The sequence below is a fragment of the Bos taurus genome, chromosome 2 (genome assembly GCF_002263795.3).
Source record: "Bos taurus isolate L1 Dominette 01449 registration number 42190680 breed Hereford chromosome 2, ARS-UCD2.0, whole genome shotgun sequence".
Classification (NCBI taxonomy): Eukaryota; Metazoa; Chordata; class Mammalia; order Artiodactyla; family Bovidae; genus Bos; species Bos taurus.
This window is the reverse complement of record NC_037329.1, coordinates 13,421,920-13,446,488: the sequence shown is the minus strand read 5'-3', so window position 1 is coordinate 13,446,488 and position 24,569 is coordinate 13,421,920. Positions and strand designations below refer to the sequence as shown.

Genomic DNA, 24,569 nt, shown 5'->3' with positions numbered 1-24,569 from the left:
TTCTTTACCAGCTGTCGCCAGAGGTTATTTTCAGCGTCTAGAGGCTGCCCTCGTTCTTTGGCTTCTGGTTTTCTTTCTGTCTTCAAAAGCCGCAATGGCAGATCAAGTCTTTTTATATGCTTTGAGTCTCTCTGACCTCTCTGTTCTCTTGTAGTTCTGATTTGACTTTTCTGCCATCTGCAGCTGTTAAGGGATCATTTGATTCCTTTGGTTCATTGCAGTAGTCCACAGTAGTTCTTTATTTAAGATCAGCTGATAAATAACCTAATTCTATCTGTAAAATCCCTTCACAGCAATACTTGGATTAGAGTTTGGTTGAATTACCAACCAATAAAACTGGGGGACAGAAACTTTGGGGTGATGACTTTAGATTTCTATCACATATCATGGTGAAAAATCTAGGATGTCACCTCTATTTCAGTTACATACTTGAGGTAAAATGTTGTAGGGGAATTAGTTCAGGTTTTAGCCGTCTTAATCTGATCAAACAAATAGGTAGGTGACAGTGCTTTGTTGTGTGATAGTACCTTGCTACTTGACTGTTTGCTATAATAGTGATTGTTTGGCTGAGTCAGTAAACGACTCCAGAGACTTTGGAAATGCAAAAGCACGTAATTTAAGTAATGTGTTATATGTTTTAAAGCATTTCTTAGTTGTCTAAAAACATACATTATAATATTCTTATTGCTGTCATGTAGAAGAGTACAGGGTTAAAGCTAATTAAACTTCCTTTTGTTAATCTTTTTTTTCTAATACTGTAACTTCTATGAGTTTCTTGTAATTTTAGAAACCATATGTGAAAATATAAAAACTGTGATAGGAAAATATCCCTGTCATAAAATTGGCCACTGGGAGCCACAGCTGCTTCTCCTTTAAGTTTAAAGAATTTATGTATAGAAAGTCTTAATGGGACATAAGTGAAAAAGAATGCTTCTTCTTGAAAAAGAATACTTTTGAAATCATGTTGTAGGCATGAGGACTATGATGCATGGTCGATACTAAAGAAGAAATTGAATAAAAGAGTTGAAAAAATTGAGGAAGAATATGTAGACTTTTGTTTTTTAAACTCTTACATTTAATGTTAAATACATGAAAACTTCTATAATTTGTAAATTTTAACTTTCGGAGGTTGACAGCTTTTATAAAGAGACATCACAGGACTTAATGGTATGAATTGCTGGTTTATGCTGAGGTCTTTCGGAGAAGGCACTGGCACCCCACTCCAGTACTCTTGCCTGGAATATCCCATGGATGGAGGAGCCTGGTAGGCTACAGTCCATGGGGTTGCTAAGAGTCGGACACAACTGAGCGACTTCCCTTTCACTTTTCACCTTCATGCATTGGAGAAGGAAATGGCAACCCACTCCAGTGTTCTTGCCTGGAGAATCCCAGGGACGGGGGAGCCTGGTGGGCTGCCGTCTATGGGGTCACACAGGGTCGGACACGACTGAAGTGACTTAGCATGGCATTGTATACATGAGTTTAAAGCTCCAGGAGTTGGTGATGGACAGGGAGGCCTGGCGTGCTGCAGTCCATGAGGTTGCAAAGAATCGGACATGACTGAGCGACTGAACTAAACTGAACTTGTATCTAATAAGGCGATTTTGGTTAGTTTTTAATTCTATGCTGCTGCTGCTGCTAAGTCACTTCAGTCATGTCTGACTCAGTGCGACCCCAGAGACGGCAGCCCACCAGGCTCCCCCAACCCTGGGATTCTCCAGGCAAGAACACTGGAGTGGGTTGCCATTTCCTTCTCCAATGCATGAAAGTGGAAAGTGAAAGTGAAGTCACTCATTCGTGTCCGACTCTTAGCAACCCCATGGACTGCAGCCAACCAGGCTCCTCCATCCATGGGATTTTCCAGGCAAGAGTACTGGAGTGGGGTGCCATTGCCTTCTCCGTTTAATTCTATAACTGAGGTTAAAAATCTCTTTTAAAATCTTATTTCTGGTGCAGGAAAACCTTGGTCATACAACAAAGTAGGTAATCAAGATTAAAGAATTTCAGAAACTTTTTAATCATTATTGCCTCTGGTAAAGAATACTGAATGTTTGCCCTATCTTTCCCCATCCTCACAGATCAGTTTTCTTCTGCTGCTATTTAAGTGTTCCTCTATTTTTCATCCTATTTTTAATTAAAAATTTTTTTTTACTTCAGAAGTTCTTTCATTTACTTGTCAGCCTTTGCAAGTAGTATAGCATTTATATGTACTGAGCTAGAATCCTTATTTGTGTTAGCATACTGTTAACAGATTAAGTATGATGTTTAGATTATAGCCATTTTTGGCTGCTTTTGTTGATGCCAGGAACTCAATTCAAATAGTGTTCCTAGAAGAGCAGATAAAGGACTAGTTTTTCTGTGAGTAGCTTTTCCCTGACACTTCTTTTTCTGATCTGGGTTAGCTGTTCCTTGAGTGTGAGCCTGTAGAACTCTCTCTGCTAGGCTCTTATCTTACTCCATTACTGGGTTATGATCTTTAGGACAGAGATTCCTTCTGTATACCTTCATTGTTTACCTGTCACAGACCTGGGTATAAAGGGACATCAGTAAATGTTGGTTGACTGAATGGATTGATGGATGTAAGTTGTAGTGAGTTGAATGGTGGCCCCCAAAATGACATGTTCACATTCTAACTCCTGGAACCCTGAGTACTGCTTTTTGTGGCCAAAACATATTAATTTAAGGATCTTGAGAGGGGTATCTCTCAAGGAGAGTGGACAGTTAAGGAGAGAGGAAAAGAGGGGAAGATAATCCTGGTTATTACCTGGATGCAAGTGCGCCCTAAATCCAATCACAAGTGTTCTTAGTGGCACAGAGAAATTTGGCACAGACAGGAGAGATACACAGAGGAGAAGATGATATGAAGTGAGGCAAACATTGAAGTATTGTAGCATGAAACTAAATAAATTTTAGTGATTAATTTTAAAAAGTTAACGCCACAGGCAGAAAAATGGTCCCCCAAAGATGTCTGTGTGCTAATACCCAGGAGTTGTGAATATGTTACATTACATGGTAAAGAGAAATTAAGGATGCTATGGAATTAAGATTGCTAATCATCTCATCTTACACCAGAAGATTATGCTGGACTAATAGAGTGAGCCCAACAGAATCACAAGGGTTCTTAAATGGCGAGGACCTTTGTGTTCTCTAACACAAAAGTCACCAGCGTCTCTGGAAGCTACAGGAGCCAGCAGGCAAGGAATTCTTTGATTGCTGGCCTTCAGCAGGTGTTAGACTCTGCTGAAAACTTGTTCTTAGACTTCTGGTTTCCAGAACTTTAAGAGAGAATACATTTCTGCTGTTTTAAGCCACTCAGTTCGTGGTAGTTTGTTACAGCAGACAGAGGAAACTCCTATATGTATATAGTGTTTTGAGGCAATGACATCCCAACACTGATGATTGGAATATTTGTGTCCAATTTGGCGTGGCATAGTTTTTCTTTCATATATTGAGTAAAAATTAGCGTTAATCTTAATAAGTTTCTTATTGCTGCTGACACAGATTATAGTGGTTTCAAATAACTCATTTATTACTTTAAAATTCTGGAAGTCAGAAGTCTGGAATAGGTCTTAGTGGGCTAAAGTCAGAGTATTAATAGGACTCCAATCTTTTGTGGAGGTGCTAGGGGAGAATCTTGTTTTCTTGTCTTTTCCAGCTTTTAGAACTGCCCATATTTCTTGGCTCATGCATTCTTACCAACTTCAAAGCCTGCAGTGGTTAGTTGAGCCTTTATTTCACATCATTTGTTTCCCCTTGTAATTTAAGGACCTTTGTGATTCTGTTGGGTTCATTCTATTAGTCCAGCATAATCTTCTTGTGTAAGATGAGATGATTAGCAATCTTAATTCCATAGCATCCTTAATTTCTCTTTACCATGTAAATGTAACATATTCACAACTCCTGGGTATTAGGACACAGACCTCTTTGGGGGACCATTTTTCTGCCTGTGGCATTAACTTTTTAAAATTAATCACCAAAATTTATTTAGTTTCATGGCAAAGTAGCCATAGTACCATTGATTGGTCTCTAATTTTAGTGGGATAATATCTTATGTTTTAGTCAAAGTAATAATTGCAGATTGTTTAAAAATAGCACATAGTACTTAGATGCAGTACTATAATGAAATGCTGCAGTCTTTAGCTTTATTCCTCCAGAACTAGCCTGTCCAGATCTTAGAGCTGTTCCTTTTGGAATTTAGCTTCCCTTACCTGAATAAGTTGCTGTATTAGCTATCTGTTGTCACTATGACATATTACCACAAGTTCAGTGACTTAAAACAGTTTGGATTTATTTTCTTGTAGTTCTAGAAGTCAGAAGTCCAAAGTCAGTTTCATTGAGCTACAGTCAAGGTGTTGGTAAGACTGGTTACCTTCTGGAGGCCCTAGAGAGGATCCATTCCCCTGCTTTTTGGTTTTGTGTTTTCCAGTTTCTGGTGGTTACCTATGTTCTTTGGATTGTGGTCCCTTCTTTCAACTTAAAAGTGTACTGTATCACCCCAGTCTTTTCCCATCATCACATCACATCTCTTGTGAGGACACTGCGGGATGTATTGGGGGTCCACCTGAATAATCTTCCATAGTCTTCCCATCTCAGGATCCTTAATCCTAAATGCATAATCTCTTTTGCTATGTAAAGTAACGTTCACACGTTCTGGGGATTAGGATGTAGCCATCCTGGAGGGCCATTACTTAGTTGGCTGTATATAATTATATTGCTAATTCTTGATTTTCATTTTTAAAGTTGCTATATTTATCTTAAGGTAATTGAAGATAATTATCTCCCCTGCATTATCTGAATATAATTGAAATATATCAAACTTTATTCCTCTGTCAGTGTTTTATATTACTATGATTATATAAGTGCTGTTTAGTGTTGCATCAAGTAGTATATTATAATTTATCCTTCCTTTAAAATTTTAATTTTTCTTAATAGTTGTTTCTTTTTCCCATTTGTCTAATTTTCTATGTGCCATTTGCTTCCTTTAAGCAACTTTTCTGCTGCTTTGTCTTTTTAAAAATGCTCATAGTTTCATTTTTGTTTGTTTTAAACTGAGAACTTCTAATTCTCAGCCTCTCTTCTGGCTGTTTCCTATATTAGCTTGGTGTATAGCTCTTATCTCAGGATTTGCCTTAGCAAGTTTCTAGAGTTGCTCTGTTTTTCCTAGTTAACATGTTTTCTTAGTTTATTTTCTCTTTTTGGTGAAGGACATATTTGAGTACCTTTCTAGGATAACTTACATGGGAAATAAACTTTAAGACCTTGAGTTTGAAATGCTTTTTACCTTCCTTGTAAGTGGGTTGCTTGTTTGGCCAAGTATAGAGTTCTAGATTGGAATTTTGGAGGCATCATTACTTTGTCTTCTGGCTTCCAGTGTTCTGCAGAAGTCAGACGCAGTGATGGTTCCTAAGCTGTTGTAGGGGCTTGGTTTCAAAAAATTAAAGGTCTCTGTATGGTTAGTGTTTTCAGTTTTACAAATCTGCCTTGGTCTGGGACTTTATCTTTCTGGGGAGTTGGTGGATCCTTTAAATCAAGACACTTAGCCTGGGTTTTGGCAAACTTCCTTATATTTGATAATAGCCTTCCCACTGTTTTCTGTGTTCTCTATCTCTCTGGAATTTCTTCTGTTTGTGAGTGCTGCAGAGATTTCTAAATTTCTACTTTTTCTGTGTTAGAGTGTCTTGTATATCTGTATTATACTTTCTGAAAGGTGTCCATAATCTCAATTTCCAGTGCATCTAATAATTTATTTTGATATTTTAATATTCAATGATCTTTTTTGCTGCTATTCTCTTAAAGTATTTAAAATGTAGCATCCTGTCTTGTTTCATGGTTAAAATAACTTACCAGTGAAGTTCACGTTGGACTTTTATTCCTGTTCATACTGTCTGTTTCCTTCTAGATCTTTTTTTTTTCCCTCTCTCCTTTTTCTTTTTTTTTTTTTTTAACTCTTATACCTTTTCTTAGTGAAGGCATATATATTGAATGAGGCACTAAATAGCTACTTGGAGTCTGTGTGTGTGTGTGTTGACAGTGGTAGGAAGGGGGAAATTAGTGGAGAGAGGTTATTCTGCCTCTTTTTGGGCTTTGCTGTAGGAGCATCGGACAGTTAGATAAATTTTTGTTGGAAAAATATCTGATTTCAGTATATATAGGTCCTTTCTTTTAAATTTCCCAAAGAAAAATTCTTTAATATTCGGTATTAATGTCTAAGCTGCTGTTCTGAATGTAGAAAGGGAGAAGTCTTCTTTTCAATATGCAGATTTTCGCTTAGTCTCTTACATAGTTATTCTCCACTGTGACTGGGACCCACCTGCTGCTGCTGCTGCTAAGTCACTTCAGTCATGTCCAACTCTGTGCGACCCCATAGAAGGCAGCTGACCAGGCTCCCCTATCCCTGGGATTTTCCAGGCAAGAGTACTGGAGTGGGGTGCCATAGTCCTGAGGTATTGACGTTTCTTTTCCTTGGGGACTAACACCTTGGTGTTTTGGGGGTGGAGTAGCTGCACAAGATGAGGAAGGCCTTGCCTTTTCATCCTTTATTATATACTCTCTTAAACTAGTTTTCCTTGATTTCAACCAGGAGTCTGTTTCACACCTTCTGTGGTCTCCAAAACCTTGGACTTTCCAGAGTGATTGTCATTAGGTACCTGACAAATGCTGGAGATGAATACTGGTGTTCAGTTCGTCGTACTATTTTGGATATTGTTATATTCATCCGGGTACAATGCGTTTGTCAAACTGCAAGTCTGAGCATACAGTCCCTGCAAGACTGCTGTATCTTCAGGTGCCGACTGTAAGTTTAGGGGTCCCCAGGGCCACTTTCATTTCAGACTTGCTGGCTGCAAATTCAGGCTTTCCCAAGCCCACTCTAAGGTCTTATAATTCACTAGACAGATTGAGGATCCACTGAAAGTGCAATGCTTACAGTTAGTTTTATTATAGAAAAGATACAGATTAGAACCTTCTAAAGAAACAGCTACGTAGGCTGAAGTCTGGGACTGTTCCAAGCAAGACCCGTGACGTGTTATCCTCTTGGCGTTGACACATGCACTACGCCCAGAGTATTGGCAAGCAGGGAAGCTCATGGAGCCTCCATGCCTTGAGTTTCCATTGGAGTTTCATCACATAAAAATGATTGCATCATCGATCAAGTGGCTAAACTCAATCTCCATCCCTTCTTCTGCCCAGAGGTGACCTTTAACATGAATGGTCTTTATGGTTGGTCATTATGGCATGATCTACTTCACTAAAAGTCACCTTGTTAGCATGAACTGTCAGGCTCACTTGAGGTTGAGGGGCCTGCCACAAATAACAGAAACACTCTCCTGGCTGGGGAAATTTCCTGGGGTGTAGGGGTTATCTCCCAGGAACCTGGAAAGGCCAAACATCTCTTTGGACTGAGACCAAATTCTTTTTATATGTTGTGCTACATTGTTTCATGCTAAAAAGATAACAGCACTGCCAGGGAACTCTTTTTCTCCCAAGTTTCATATCCCATGTATCTCTTTAAAATTTCCCACTCTTTCTGTCTCTTATTTTCATTTAGGTTAGTGGTCTGTTTTGAAATAATGGAATCTGGTCTTTAATTGAAGACATTTTCATAAAAGGTAATAAGTTCTTTTGCCTTCCACTTCCAGTCTGATCTTAAGACTGTTTGAGTAATGATTTACCAAGGGAGACACAATTTGATGTGGTTTGATAGGCACACTTTTTCATTTTACAAAGCATTGCTTACAGGTAACAGAAGTCTGATTGAAAGGAAGTAAAATTACTGGACCAATGAAACAGGAACAAGGTGGGGGGGCAATTATGCTAAAGTTACATACATAGTTTTAGATTATGTATAAGTGATTTATGTTTTTCAGAGTAGTTGATGGGGCAAAAATTAGATTGCTTATTTGAGACTTAATTTTGATTTGTTTTATTTTTAAAGGTCATAATGGTTGTCTTATTTTATCCTTCATTTAATTTCTTCCTTGAAGGTTATTACATGATATAGCAAAGCTAAATTGTACCTTCTTAATGGTAATACAGGACATAAAATTTTTGAATTGGCTTTAGATTTTATACTAAAATGCCTTTTTACCATCTCTTATTGTGTTAAAGGCATGTCTTTGTAGTAAGAACTAAACTTATTTAAGGTTATCTTTTGTTTTCTACTCTGGAAAAGTGTTAGGGATTCCTCCCAATAGTTTATTTAGGTCTTCCCTGCCTGTAGTACTCTAGGGAGTATGTTGGAGGCAGAGGGTAAGGGAGGGGTGATATTTAACAAATCAGTTCTATGTGGTATATCCTTTCACTAATCAATTCTGTGTGGTGCATTCCTAAAATCTCATGTGATTGTTGAGAGCCTGCAAGGGCCAGGGAGCCATGGCAAAATGGATCCAGTTAGAGCCCCCATTAATCTTAATCATTCCACTCTTTGACCCTGTTCTATTTGCTTTCTTGTTCTTATACCGCCGCCCCCCCCCCCCCCCCCCCACCTCCCCCAGTCGGTAAAGAATCTGCCTGCAATGCTGGAGACCTGGGTTCGATTCCCAGGTCGGGAATATCCCCTGGAGAAGGAAATGGCAACCCACTCCAGTATTCTTGCCTGAAGAATCCCATAGACAGAGGAGCCTGGCAGGCTCCAGTCAATGGGGTCACAAGAGTCGGACACGACTGAGTGCACTGTCTCTTTGTGTGCTTCTTTGTATTTCCTAGCAGGAAGATTGATAAGTTGATTAGCTCACTTATTAAAGTAGGGTGTCTCATTTTAAATGAGGCTTAGTTTAGAAATATTTTATACCTATTAAATGCCTCTGTGATGATGAAGAAAAGAATAATTGCTAGGAAAAAGAAAAGTTACCAAATGTATTTTAGCATCCTGTGCAGTTTAACATTCTTTAAGTTATTTACTTTGTATTGTCTCTCTTAAGCATGAATTTAATTTTAAAATTAGGCACATCTATAGACTGAACCATGTAATATACTAGATTCCATGTCCTTCTTGGATATCCTTTTGTTTTCTCTAGAGTTAATAATAACTGTTCCATACCTTCTTTTGCTTGATTACTGTTGTAAAATATTTAAATATTTGTCAAGTTTCTGGTTGCTAAATTGTTTTTAGCCTGATTTCTTGACAACTGAACATAAGAAAATCAGTTTTGAGCATCTCTTATTTTCTAGTAGGGGCTAGGATAGTGTTTTGATTAAATAGATTTCTTAATTAGCCTAGCAGATCTGAGGTGATCTGAAATTATTTACTTTTTTCCATAAGGAAAGGCTATATTAATGTGTTAAATTAGATTAATTCTGGTTTCTAAACTTGAGTCCAGATGATGTAAGGGAATTCAAGTTGCATGGCATAAGAATTAAGAACTTTGAAATTTGTAAATGGTCATATTTTTTTCCTCTTTAGTTAAATCACATTGTTACATTGTAGTTTTTACTTTATTGATGCCTTTGACTTTTAATTCTGTTGAGGCTGTAGTTTTGGTTTGATACTGCTTGGAGGCAAGAGAATGGAGATCATTCTTGGAAGTCTTTTATTTTAGATTTGACTCTGAATATGTTTGTGCTGTTGATGCAAAATAATAATTGTACCAAGTACATCATTCATAGTATTGAATTTATATCTTGTTAAAATAGTTAACTTTTGTGAGTTCTTATCTATCTAATGTTCCATTTGATTCTTGAAGTAACGTTTAAGTCTACTGTTACAGGTTAATTGATGGATATAATATAATAGAGGGAAACTAACTACAGAATTATTGAGCTATAATTGACAGTCAAGTTTAAATTGTATACTATGTGCCGATTTGCTACACTGATATATTACAAAATGATCTTAGTGTTCGCTGACACTTTTCATCGTATTACTTAATTACCGTTTATTTTTTTGTGGTGAGAAAAAAATAGCAGCTTTTAAGTATGTAATCTGGTATTATTAGTGATAATCAGCATGCTGTACTTAAATCCCCGGAGCTTATTCAACTGTACCCTTTGACCAGAACAACTCCCCTTATCCCCTATCCCCAAGTCCCTGGTAACCACTGCTGTGAGTTCTGCGCTTTTACACTCCCATATAAATGGGGTGATACAGTATTGGTCTGACTTCTTTCACTTACCATCTTGAATGTCATGCACTCAAGGTCCATCCATATTGTCGCAAATGGCAGGACTTCGTTCTTTTAAATGGCTGACTGACGTTTCGTTGGACTTCTGTAGCACATCTTTATCCATCTATCTACTGATGGACCTTTATTTTGTATCCGTATCTTGGCTGTTGTGAATAGTGCTTCAGTGAACATGGGAGTGTAGATATCTGAGATCCTGGTTTCATTTTCCTGGGCTATATGCTCAGGAGCGGGATTGCTGGATCATATGTAGCTCTCTCTTTAATTTTTTTGAGAACCCTCTATACTGTTTTTCATAGTGTGTGTACCAACTTGTATTCCCACCAGCAGTGTATAAGGATTCCCTTTTCTCCAAGTCCTTATCCTTATCTTTTTTTTTTTTTTTTAAATGAAAGCCATTGATGAATAGCCATGAGAGATCTCATTCTGGTTTTGATTTGCATTTTCCTAATGATTAGTGATATTGAACACCTGTCTTTGTACCTGTGGACATTTGTATGTCTTTGGGAAAATGTCTGTTGAGTTCCTCTTTCCATTTTTTTTTTTTTAATTGGATTGGTTTTGTTTTGTTTGCTTTTTGCTGTTGAATTGTATGAGTTCCTTATGTATTTTGTAATATGTATCTGCATATGTATTCCTTATCACTCTTCTCTGCATTATGATTTTTTTCTTACAGGATTTTGTTTTCTAACATACTAGGTATTTGCTTGTCTCTCTTCCATAAGAATTTAAGCTCTGTTAGAGATTTTTTTTCCTCCCTTTGGTCTAACTTGGTCACTTTTTGTATCTTTAATACCTGGAATGATCCTTAGCGTACATTTAAAGTCTCTGCTTCTCAGAAATAAGTGGTCTTAATAGGACAGAGCTTCTGAAATAAAATGAACATGTAGAGTGTTTAGCTTGACATGTTGGACATGAAGCACTCATTAATTGTAGTTGTTGAAGGATAAGAAAAGAAAAAATAGAATCAGACGTTTCAGATAGAAATATCCTGAATAAGAGAAAACTGCATTCACATCTTAGGGACTAGGGTAGTACTGTTTAGGAGCACACTGGAAAAATAAGGTTGGAAGTATATTGATGCTTTTGAATTGTGGTGTTGGAGAAGATTTTTGAGAGTCCCTTGGACCGCAAGGAGATCCAACCAGTCCATCCTAAGGGAAATCGGTCCTGGGTGTTCATTGGAAGGACTGATGTTGAAGCTGAAACTCCAGTACTTTGGCCACTTGATGCAAAGAGCTGACTCATTGGAAAAGACCCTGATGCTGGGAAAGATTAAAGGCAGGAGGAGAAGGGGATGACAGAGGATGAGATGGTTGGATGGCACCACTGACTCGATGGACGTGGGTTTGGGTGGACTCCGGGAGTTGGTGATAGACTGGGAGGCCTGGCATACCTCCTTCGTGGGGTCACTGAGCGGATAGGACTGAACGACTGAACTGAACTGAACTGATATTGTGGAGACCAAGGTATTTGGATTTTGTACTGTCTAATGAGAAGTAATTGAGTATTTTTAAGGCAGAGGTGTCATAATGAAAGTGGTGGGTTTGGAAGATGAGTCCAACAGAAGTCCTTGAGGTTGACTGGAGATCCTTCTGGTGTAGGTTTAACTGGAAATTAATAAAACATTTAGAAATTTGTAATAAAAAATAAATTTGCAAAGTCATAAGTTACACTCAAATTTTAATGGTTTCCTCTCATTGTATCAGTTCAGTTCAGTTCAGTCGCTCAGTCATGTCCAACTCTTTGCGACCCCATGAATCGCAGCACGCCAGGCCTCCCTGTCCGTCACCAACTCCCGGGGTTCACCCAGACTCACGTCCATCGAGTCAGTGATGCCATCCAGCCATCTCATCCTCTGTCGTCCCCTTCTCCTCCTGCCCCCAATCCCTCCCAGCATCAGAGTCTTTCCCAATGAGTCAACCCTTCGCGTGAGGTGGCTAAAGTACTGGAGTTTCAGCTTTAACATCATTCCTTCCAAAGAAATCCCAGGGCTGATCTCCTTCAGAATAATTATGATTTGGGTACAGTGTATATTTTGAATTATTTATGGAATTGCCAACTTTTGATATACTTTTCCATTTAAAACTAAAACTTTCATTTAAAATAAACCAAAATGTTTATATTGGTAACTAACTTACTAAATATACTAATATAGGGCAAAGTGTGTTTAGTCCTGCAAACATTGGTCAACCCCGAAAGACAACGTTATCTCCTGCCCAGTTGGATCCTTTTTATACTCAAGGAGATTCTCTGACATCTGAAGATCACCTTGATGACACTTGGGTGACTGTGTTCGGGTAAGGTTTCTAGATAATTTAACTTTAAAGCAACAACGTTTTCTAATGAATATTATCAAATATATTTTAAAAAACTAAAATAATTGCACAGCAGATACTCATTTATCTACCTAGATTCACCTAAATTCAACTTTTTTTGTTAATGTTAGTACATTTCAGGGTAAGTTGCAGACATCAATATATTTCACCTTGACATTTCTTCTCTTCTTCTCTTGACATTTCTTTCCCTTCTCCGGGGGATCTTCCCAACCCAGGCATCGAACCCAGGTCTCCCACATTGCAGGCAGGTTCTTTACCAGCTGAGCCACAAGGGAAGCCCTTGACATTTCAGCATGTGTATTGCTTTTTGATTTTTAATAGTTTTTCCATCATTTTTCTGTTTGCCTTTTCTTAAATTATTTTCTCTTCAGCATATTTGCTGAATATTGGAAGCAGGTTGAACCACTAGACTTAGAAAGCCCCTTCCTTTGTTGAGATTGTGTCTGTGTTTATATTGGACTTTACCAGTTTTGAACTAACAAGTTGAACTGTATTTGTATATATATGCATACTATGTCACAGGATTGGTACTTACTAACTCTAGAATATCAAACATTAATAGAAACTGTGCATGACAGTCCTGGATGCATTTGAATAGGTTTTTAGATCCAAAAAAAAGTACTTTAAGGCATCTTAGAAATCATACTGCATCACGAACAGATGAAAAACTGAAGGGGTAGACAGATTAAGTGATTTACTCAGAGACTTTGTATCTAGAGACTTTATATCTAGTTATCAGTAAAGCTTCAGCAAAAACCCAGGTTTCTTATTTTCAGGCTGTGATTGTTTATACAGTACTACATAAGGTTCGTTTCTGAAAGTGTGATGTCATACTGTTGCTGAACCTTAATTACTATACTTAGTTTTGGGGTGAAAAATACAAAAACATAAGAGCTTGAAGGAAGAACAGTGCACACAGTAAGTATTAGTGTACTTTAGTCAATTTATTTAAATTCAGAGGGATGTGTAAGATTAGAGTGAAGTTTTCCTTCTTACCTTTTCCCCAACAGCTACAGTTTTTCTCCTTGTGAGGTAGTTACTGCCACCTGTGTTTTGTGTCACCTTCCAGAGAGAGTTGTTGTTGCTGATTCTGTTTAGGTAAAAAGCAGGGTCATATTGCTTTTCCTTGTTCTCCAGAAAGCCCACACTCAGCCCTACGTCCATAGCCACTGGGCTGACTGCTGCTGCTTTTTTTTTTCTGTGTTTGTGTTTAAATTTTTGTATTCTCTCATGAAGTGCTTGTCTGTCTGTTTTTGAATGTATCTGTCCACTCAAGTGTCTTCTTCAAGTTTAGTAGTAATGGTGTCACTTTTAAGCTTTCTCAGTAGTTGGGTAAAGTAATTGAAGTATTATACTTCTGTAAGTCCTTCATTTTTAAGACTTATCCTTTCCCACCCATATATTTTCTGTTGCTTTTATATTTTAGTAACCCTGCTTATGAATTTAATTGCAAGAACAGAAACATTTTCTTTTAAGGGATAAAATATCATCTTTTGGTTATAGGGAAGTGCAGCTAAAAAGTACAGCTAAAATACATTATATATGTTCTTCCTTTGATAATTTGACTTTTTCCTCCTGACTCAGGGTCATCATGAAATAACATTTATTGTTTTAGGGTAATGATTTTTTAAAAAAAATTTAATTGGAGGACGGTTTCTTAGCAGTGTTGGGTTTGTTTCTGCCGTACAATGGGTGAATCAGCCATAAGTATACATTTTTCCCCTCCCTCTTGAGTAGGGTGATTCTTTGACAGAATATTGGACTGTTTCTCCTCAGAGTGGTCCTAGACTCTTAGATTTATGTTTTATTTCTCAAGTGCCTCCCTCAAGTGCAGACATTATTTCTCTGGTTTTGATATTTTTTAGTCCTGCTTTGCAGTCACCCTGACTTTTTTGTTGTTTTCTTTGGAGTTAGAAACCTTATATCCAAACTTACGTAACATAAAATAAATTTCCAATCTTGAATGCAGTATTTTAGTCACATAGATTTTAATATGTGAAGTTTCTTATTTATTTTTATGACTCACATTTTTTCCTTTAAGTTTCTAATTCAAGCTCCAGATAACTGAAGTTATTGGTTAAGGAAACTCCAGTTTTTCAAGTTGAAAATAGCTGTATTATTTGAACTATCAAAGTTATATCTCATTGTGTTAGTCAAGGCATTCAGCACTTTATGAAGAAGAAAGTAAAAATCACTTAGAATTTTCCATACAGAGATAAGGCCATTTAAAATTTTGGTAGCCATCTTTTTAGTTGATTGTTTACCATTGATTCTGGTTCTGAGTTTTTGTTTCAGGAACACATTTTTGAGTTTTCAGGTGGTGCTCAATATATATATCGATATGACTGTATAATGTAAAGTTCTTTGCTCTATAATAACCATAGTAGTATATCTCCACCCCCCCGCAACAAGCATGTATGCACATACACATACCCACGTAAAGTAAGTTATATGCAGAACTGTGACTTGAATTTTAGAAATTTCAGGGGTGGAATTTGGGGATGGAAAAAAGTAGCTGAGTCAGAACTAATTTTAACATAATTTGCTTTTGGGTGATGGGCAAATGAATAGATTTAACTAATAATAGAGGAAAGCAGAATGATCAAGGGTCTCTTATTAATGTACTAGACAGCTGGGGGGAGTTTATCTTGAAACGCTTGTAAGTTAATGTGCATTCGTCATTATTGATGTTGATTGGGCAAGTTTTTTTCCCCAGGTTTCCTCAGGCATCTGCTTCCTATATATTATTACAATTTGCACAATATGGGAATATCTTAAAACATGTGGTAAGTCTTAATTCTTTTCAGTTCAAGATTTAAGCTGAGGAAAGATAACCTGTGAATTTGCTGCTAAATGTCTTAAAAGTTTTTCTTTCTTTTTTAAAATTTTCAAAGGATATATCTGTTGGAGTCTGACAGGCTGGAAGTTGCATAGTATTTGATAAAAAGAGATAGAGAAGATAAATGAGAGTTTCAGGCTTCCCCTCTTTTAAAAATAGTGAACAGTCTCTTAAAAAAGATTATGACAAATTTTCCAAATTGAGCTTGTTTTATTGGGGTAAACGAAAGGATATTTCTAACTTTGAGTTCTTAGAGTTTCTTTAGTTTTACAGAGAGCTTTTTTTTTCTTTAAATTACCTTGCACAGTAAATTATAAATAACAAATCTTTTCTTTGTTGCTACAGATTGACTTGTTTAATTCCTACAAAAAAATCAAATCGATGAATACAGTTTAAAAAAAATTTCATAGCAAGTGTAGATAAGACCTTTTTGTAAGAAACAGTTATCTTTTGAGAATTACTTTGCTTGTAGAGAATATTTGCCACATATTCTTTATATAAGAGATTTAAGAATTAGAGATACTGAAATTGTTTAAATAGAATTTTTGTTGAATTCTAGTATACAGCTTTTTACAGGGCATCAGATAAAAAGTAGAAGCAGATTTATTTTTGTATGTTTCTGTTTTCTAATAGAAAATTTGAATTTTATATACTTTATATTTTAATTTAAGAGAAAACTTCATTTTTTGCAGATGTCTAACACAGGAAATTGGATGCATATTCGTTATCAATCTAAACTGCAAGCCCGGAAAGCCTTAAGCAAAGATGGAAGAATTTTTGGAGAATCTATCATGATTGGTGTAAAACCATGTATAGATAAAGTAAGTTATTGCTGATGTAAGGAAAACAGCTTAATTTATCTGAAGAACACAGAACTAAGTACTAACATTGGTGGTGGGTCACTTTGCTTCACTGTACTGCTTTTGCTTAGTTTTTGAAAATGTGATGGATGATGTTATAGCACTCTTTGATAAGTCAAAGATATTTAGTCACAATATTCTAGACATAATATATCCTAATCCCTTCACTCTGTGGGTAGTCAAGAGGTCTTAGGTAACTTACCCAGGGTTGTTAAGGTGAGGCCTACATTCTATGTCTTTTAACCCATTCCCTTTTTTGTGCAAAGCAGTGTCAGATTCAAGTACTTTAAAGGAGTGGTGCTATTTCAGAATGAACTATTCCATAGGAATGGTGAAAAGTGAAAGTGAAGTCGCTCAGTTGTGTCCGACTCTTTGCGAACCCGTGGACTGTAGCCCACCAGGCTCCTCCGTCCATGGGATTCTCCAGGCAAGAATACTGGAGTGGGTTGCCATTTCCTTCTCCAGGGGATCTTCCAACCCAGGGATTGAACCCGGGTCTCCTGCATTGGAGGCAGACACTTTAACCTCTGAGCCACCAGGGAAGCCGTTGAATGGTAACTGAGGGTTACCTTTTGAAAGACTGAAGCTTTTTTTTTAATGTAATATCAAATAGATTTATTTACATGTATATTTTTTAAAACTTCATAAAAAATGTCTTTATTTATTTGGCTGTTCCAAGTCTTGGTTGCAGCACGTGGGATCTAGTTGCCACACCAGAGAGTGAACCTGAGTCTTCTGCATTTGCAGTGCAGAGTGTAGCCACTGAGCCACCAGGGGAGTTCCTAACTTTTTGTTTTATATTGAAATATAGTTGATTAACAATATTGTGATAGTTTCAGGTATACAGCAAAGTGGTTCAGTTATACATAAACATGTGTTTGTTCTTTTTCAAATTCTTTCCACATTTACATTGTTACATAATATTGAGCGGCGTTCCCTATGTTATATAGTAGGTCCGTCCATGTTGATTGTCCATTTTAAATATATCATTGTGGTTATGTCAGTCCCTGTAACGATCCCTTCTGCCCATCCTTATCCCAGCAACCATAAGTTGATTCTCTAAGTCTGTGAGTATCTTTCTGTTTTCTAAGTTCATTTGTATCTTTTAAAATTCCATTTATAGGTGATACCATATGATATTTATCTTTCTCTATGTGACTTACTTAGTATGACAATCTCAAGAGGTGTCTGTGTTGCTGTAAATGGCATTATTTCATCATTTTTAATGGCTGAGTAATACTTCATTGTATATATATGTCACATCTCTATCCATTCCTCTGTCAATGGATGTTTAGGTTGCTTCCATGTCTTGGCTGTTGTAAGGTGAAGCTCTTTTATTAGTCATTTCTGTTTTAAAATATTTAAATAATACTAAATGTTTATATGGGGCTTCCCTCATGGCTCAGTTAGTAAAGAATCTGTCTTCAGTGCAGGAGATCCAGGTTCGATCTCTGGGTCAGAAAGATGCCCCCGGAGAAGGGAAAGGCTACCCACTCTTGTATTCTTGCCTGGAGAATTCCATGGACAGAGGAGCTTGGTGGGCTGTAGTCCATGGAGTTACACTGAGTTGGATGTGACTGAGTGACTCACATATACACAAACAGACATATATTTATATACTTTTAAATAAACTGAATACACTTTAAACCTTTCTTTGTAAAAAGATCATGATTTTCTTGTAAAATCATGATCATTCTTTAATATATGTGAACTTCTACCTACCAGGCACTGTGCTTGATACTTATATATATACATTAGTGCATGAATTAGACATGGCTCCTGTTATTATAATCTAGGATTGCTGAGTAGTTGTGTAATTATTACATTGTGCTGTAACAGATCATTGTAGAGGCTGGAGGAAAATTTGGGGTTACTGGGTATAAAATAGCACTGGACTTTGATCCCCTACCCATCTCAACTTCCCCCAAAATTCTCTTGTCTTTCTTCCTGATTTCATAGTGTTTGTTGCTGCTGCTGCTGCTAAGTCGCTTCAGTCGTGTCTGACTCTGTGCGACCCCGTAGACGGCAGCCCACCAGGCTCCCCCTTCCCTGGGATTCTCCAGGCAAGAACACTGGAGTGGGTTGCCATTTCCTTCTCCAATGCATGAAAGTGAAAAGTGAAAGTGAAGGCGCTCAGTCGTGTCCGACTCTTAGCGACCCCATGGACTGCAGCCAACCAGGCTCCTCCGTCCATGGGATTTTCCAGGCAAAAGTACTGGAGTGGGGTGTCATTGCCTTCTCCATAGTGTTTGTTAGGAGAGTCTTACTCTTGAGAGTTGATAGTAGATATTTGAGGTCATTCAAGTGAGATTTCTGTTTGAGCATTAGATTTCATGCTAGCTAAGAAGCAGGTATTGTTTTATCAAGTCTAAAATTATTTGAAAGGTGAATTAGATCAAATAAAGTATGCTTCTTTTAATGATGTTTTGTTTGGATGTAATAGTGGATAAGATGTATTATGTTAGTAAACAGAAGTTCTTTCTTTCTCCAGAGCGTCATGGAAAACAGTGACAGGTGTGCTTTGTCATCTCCATCTCTCGCCTTCACACCACCAATCAAAACCTTAGGTACACCAACCCAGCCTGGAAGTGCTCCTCGGATTTCTACCATGAGACCTCTGGCTACAGCGTACAAAGCTTCTACTAGTGACTATCAGGTATTTTAAGGATTGGATAAAGAACATACTTTAAAGGCTGCAGTGCATAGTGTGTTTGTTTAACTTTTTCGTTGGGTTGATTTGTATGCAATTAAATGCCATTAAATATTTCCTATTGAAGTTGATTACCTTGATGAAACCAATAAACTTTGTGTTTTAAAATTTTCTATTTTACAAATTACAGTTTTGGCCAGTGGAAATTTATCTTGAATTTTCAAAAAAAAATCTTTATCATTTTAAAAAACATTTTGAGAGTTGTTATTTTAGTTTTTTCTAAGTTACGTTTGCGTACATAAAAAGTTTCTTGTGGACATCTCTGGCGTGAGAGAATGTTAAAACTCTATTAGTTGATAACTAAATCTAAGGTATCACAAACCTTAGATTGGAAGTAGTTTTGGTGATCAAAAGAAAACATTGCCTAGCTCCCATTTCAAAATTTAACCATTTCAAAAAAGCTTAAAGGAAAAGTTCATTATGTTTATTGAAGAATACTAGAAATATTATGATTCTCATTCAGTATATAATTATCTCCTGCTTAATTAGCCAGGGGTTCTAAATTTGCCCAGTTACAGAGACAAGTCCTAAGACAGCAAATAAGACACTTTAATAGAGCAGTTGGACTTCTCTTGAAATTTGGGAATCATTCTAGAACTGGCTTAATTTTTCCTTTTAGTTTTTTTTCTTTTAATCATCATTTTAAAGTCCTCATCTCCTGTCGCTTTAGTGTTTGTTCATTTTACTAATTGGGCAGCAGATGCACCTTGCTTTGCCAAAGGAGTATAATTTTGCCATTCTTAAAAGCATATGGATCTTCTAACTAAACCTGTGTTTTAATCTTTAATTATACAATTCAGTGCTACAAATCCATTTTAGTGTTTGGTAGTTTAAAATTAGCTGTTAACTCTAGAATGGACTCTGACACTAAAACCATAACCATATAATTTTACATATGTGTGTTTTTTTGATAGGTGATTTCTGACAGACAAACACCAAAAAAAGATGAAAGTCTTGTATCCAAAGCAATGGAATACATGTTCGGCTGGTAGTGTAGGAAGAGCTGAGACGCCAACTACAAAGGAAAAGACTGCCACACTAAAACAGAGTTCGCAGGGTGCTGCTGGGATTCTTCGGTTAGTTATATAACCACTCTCGACAGCGTCGTATAGCTGTCTCATACTTCCTTTGGAAGCTTTTTTCTTTAAGAATATAGCAAATTGTAGCTCGCACTTTAAAAGATGCTTGAGATACATTTTAAAGAAACAAATCCTTGTGTAGAAGATTTGGGGCTTTTGGTGATAGTGTGTGATTAACTGCAAAAACTCATTGATTACTGTAAATTATATAATTGAGTTTGTAGTGAGCCTTTGTAGTCTTCATAAGTTGGTGAGGTGAATTTCATGAAGGGTAACTGTACAGCTGCTTCTAACAAGATACAAAGATTATAATTAACAGTTTGAATTAGGGTCTTTTATTAATTTAGATAGTATTTAATATTTTAATTATCCTTGTTTATATTGTCCTGTCCTGGGTGATCATCTTTCAGTCTTGTAAAGCCAATGCAATCTTTTAAAAAACCTGAAGTTTCTTGATAATAAACTTGTCAATTATATGTATTGAGCAGTTTTTGAGAGTGATTTATTAATTAGTACAAAAAGTTTGAAGTCTTTGCAGAAATAGAGAAAATATGTCAGGAACCTTCATCTGCCTGTAATCCAGCTTTGATAACCACGTAACCACTACTATTTTGCCATGCTAGTTTAATCTCTCACTCTTTTTGTTTAAAGTATATCTGAGATGTGATTTTAAATACTTGAGGTTATATCAAAGAAAGAATATTTCCATATGTAATTACCATGTCAGTATCTCACCTAAAAAGAAGAATTTCTTAAGTTCTAATATCTAGTCCTTTAAAAAAGTTTTCCAGTTGTTTCAAAAATTTGTTTGAATTTTACAGTTGGTTGGTTTGAGTCACTATTGAGACCACGTCTACACAGTGTATTTGGTTTTGTCTTTGGAGTGTCTTGAAGTTTAAATTAGAGTTTCCTTGCTCTTCTCCACTGTTCAGTACACCTTGACTTGTTCAAGGTACCATGTGAGTTGCCTCTGTAGAGTCCCACAGACAGAATTTGATCAGTAGTTTTTTTGTTTTACTTATTCTATCATTTGTCCCATATCCTAGAAGTTGTATCTGCTGCTCCTAAGTCGCTTCAGTCGTGTCCGACTCTGTGTGACCCCATAGACGGCTGCCCACCAGGCTTCCCCGTCCCTGGGATTCTCCAGGCAAGAACACTGGAGTGGGTTGCCATTTCCTTCTCCAATGCGTGAAAGTGAAAAGTGAAAGTGAAGGCGCTCAGTCGTGTCCGACTCTAGCGACCCCATGGACTGCAGCCAACCAGGCTCCTCCGTCCATGGGATTTTCCAGGCAAAAGTACTGGAGTGGGGTGCCATTGCCTTCTCTGGAAGTTGTATCTAGGGAAGGTTAATTAGATTCTGATCTCATTTTTTTGAGCAAGAATACTTGATGGTAGTATGGGATACTTTATGTTAAACCAGGGGACATTTAGTTCTGGTTGTCCCACTTTTAATAATCCTGAGGTTGGTCATTGGGCACGTGGGCAAAAGCCAGACACTATCGTTGGAAAGGTCGCCATTAACTTTTTATATAACATTTTAAAAAGCATGCATTAATGATACTTGTATGAACCAGTTATTTCATTAAGGTTTGTAAAATGATGCTTTTCTTTCATTCCTATTGCATTTGTTAGCTGTAATTCTTTTCATATGGAATGACTTTGGGCCATCCATTAGGGCTGTTTGGTTATCATGAAATACATTCATGTCAGGATGCCAGGATAAATTTTTAATTTGTTTCCTTTATCAGTTTTCAGAGTAATTTTTGGTACCCTGGAAACCTCCACTGCTGTTCTGAGTTAAAAAAACAAAGTTTTTTTTTTATCCCTTTGTATCACTATGTACGTATGGCTTTAAGTTTTTTTTTTTTTTTAATTCATTGTTTGAATTGCTTGCAGACATTGTGTTACTCAAATTATCCTCCTTGGCCAGTGAAAACGTCAAGCTGGCACTGTGTAAAAAGGAGGTTTTAATTGACATAATATTTCACCACAGAACATGTATCTAGGTAGTCTGCATATTTCTTTATATAAAGAGTAACTAAAATAACACATTGTGTGGAAGGTTTTGGTACCCTTTTTAAATTGCAGCAAACTACTGTGAAGACACCACCCTTATGACAGAAAATGAAGAGGAACTAAAAAGCCTCTTGATGAAAGTGAAAGAGGAGAGTGAAAAAGTTGGCTTAAAGCTCAACATTCAGAAAACTAAGATCTGGTCCCGTCACTTCATGGGAAATAGATGGGGAAACAGTGGAAACAGTGTCAGACTATTTTTTTGGGCTCCAAAATCACTGCAGATAGTGATTGCAGCCATGAAATTAAAAGATGCTTACTCCTTGGAAGAAAAGTTATGACCAACCTAGATAGTATATTGAAAAGCAGAGATATTACTTTGCTAATAAAGGTCCGTCTAGTCAAGGCTGTGGTTTTTCCAGTGGTCACATATGGATGTGAGAGTTGGACTGTGAAGAAAGCTGAGTGCCGAAGAATTGATGCTTTTGAACTGTGGTGTTGGAGAAGACTCTTGAGAGTCCCTTGGACTACAAGGAGATCCAGCCAGTCCATCCTAAAGGAGATCAGTCCTGGGTGTTCATTGGAAGGACTGATGCTGAAGCTGAAACTCCAATACTTTGGCCACCTCATGCAAAGAGTTGAATCATTGGAAAAGACCCTGATGCTGGGAGGATTGGGGGCAGGAGGAGAAGGGGACGACAGAGGATGAGGTGGCTGGATGGCATCACCAACTTGATGGACATGAGTTTGAGTGAACTCCAGGAGTTGGTGATGGACAGGGAGGCCTGGCGTGCTGTGATTCATGGGGTCGCAAAGAGTTGGACATGACTGAACTGAACTGAACTGAACTGTGAAGACTTGTTTAATTCTCTGAGATGAAGTGATACTAAAGAATATACTGGGATGGATGAAAATCATTTATCATTACATTTATTATAAAGTACATTTTATCTGAAACTTTAAAAATCTTTTCCAACTTAAAATAGGATTGTTTTATATCCTGTTTCATTACATACAGAACTCAGTTATTCAAGGTAGAACTGGATACTTCTCCCATTAAAACTTCTGGATTTATATTGAGTTACATTTTTGTAAAAGGGCTGTAGATTTTTGTTTTGAGAGGGCATTTTATTTTCATAGACCTCTGTGGAGCATGAAGTTTGCTTTCTAACTAAAAATATTTGTTTGCTATGTTTGAGTTTGTTCTTTTTACCCAGTATTGTCTTCTGACCTATCTTCGTATATATCACATCATTTATTTAAAGAGAGCCAGGAAATAGATGACATGTATGAGTATGTGTATGTGTGCAGAATTGTTGGATGTTTTTACAGATGAACTGTGGTTTTATTGTTGTTTAGTCTGTAAGTCGTGTCCACCTTCTTGTGACCCCATTGACTGCAGCACACCAGTCTTTCCTCTCCCTCCCCATATCCCAGAGTTTGCCTGAGTCCCTGTCCATTGAATCAGTGATGCTGTCCAGCCATCTCATCTTCTCTGTTTGCCTTTGGTCTTTTCCAGCAGTAGGGTCTTTTCCAGTGAGTTGGCTGTTGGCGCATCAGGTTGCCAAAGTGTTGGTGCTTCAGCTTCAGCATCAGGCCTTCCAGTTAGTATTCAGGGTTGATTTCCTTTAGGATTGACTGGTTTGATCCCCATGCTGTCCAAGTGACTCTCCAGAGTCTTCACCCGCACCACAATTCGAAAGCATCAGTTCTTTGGCAGTCAGCCTTCTTCATGGTCCAACTCGCACATCTGTACGTGACTGCTGGAAAAATCATAACTTTGGCTGTACGGACCTTTGTCAATAGAGTGGTGTCTTTGCTTTTTAATACGCTGTCTAGGTTTGTCATAGTCTTCCTTCCAAGAAGCGAGCGTCTTCTAATTTCATGGCTGCAGCGATTTCATCCACAGTGATTTTGGAGCCGTAGAAGAGAAGTCTGTCACTGCTTCCACTTTTTCCCCATCTGTTTGCCATGAAGTGAAGGAACCAGATGCCATGACTTTAGATTGTTAAATGTTGAGTTTTAAGCCAGTTTTTTCACTCTCCTTCACCCTCATCAAGAGGCTCTTTAATTCTTCGCTTTGCCATTAGAGTGGTATCGTTTGCATATCTGAGGTTATTATTTCTCCTGGCAGTCTTGATTCCAGCTTGTAACTCATCTGGCCCAGCATTTCGCGTGACGTACTCTGTGTATAAGTTTAAATAAACAGGGTGACAGTATACAGCCTTGTTGTACTCCTTTCCCAGTTTTGAACCAGTCAGTTGTTGCATGTAAGGTTCTTACTTTGCTACTTGTTTGCATACAGGTTTCTCTGGGGACAGGTAAGATGGTCTGGTATTCCCATCTCTTTAAGAATTTTACACAGTTTGTTGTGATCCACACAGGCAAAGGCTTTCATATAGTCAATGAAGCAAATGTTTTTCTGAAATTCCCGTGCTTTCTCTATGATCCAGCAAATGTTGACAATTTGATCTCTGGCTCCTCTGCCTTCTTCTAAACCCAGCTTATACACCTGGACATTCTTGATTCAAGTACTGCTGAAGCCTAGCTTGAAGGATTTTGAGCATAACCTTACCATGGGAAGTGAGTGCAGTTGTCTGGTAGTTTGAAC

At 37.4% G+C, this 24,569-nt stretch overlaps 1 protein-coding gene across 1 annotated transcript in view; it reads left to right on the top strand.

Moving 5' to 3' along the window:
* NUP35 (nucleoporin 35) overlaps nucleotides 1-20,425 on the top strand; it is a 32,013-nt gene extending 11,588 nt beyond the window's left edge. Inside the window, exons 5-9 of the mRNA NM_001098940.1 lie at nucleotides 12,277-12,418; nucleotides 15,174-15,243; nucleotides 15,989-16,117; nucleotides 18,648-18,812; nucleotides 19,781-20,425. Of these exons, the coding sequence (NP_001092410.1) occupies nucleotides 12,277-12,418; nucleotides 15,174-15,243; nucleotides 15,989-16,117; nucleotides 18,648-18,812; nucleotides 19,781-19,858 (584 nt within the window). The 3' untranslated portion in view covers nucleotides 19,859-20,425. The remainder of the gene's footprint in view (nucleotides 1-12,276; nucleotides 12,419-15,173; nucleotides 15,244-15,988; nucleotides 16,118-18,647; nucleotides 18,813-19,780) is intronic.
* Nucleotides 20,426-24,569: the final 4,144 nt, after the last annotated feature.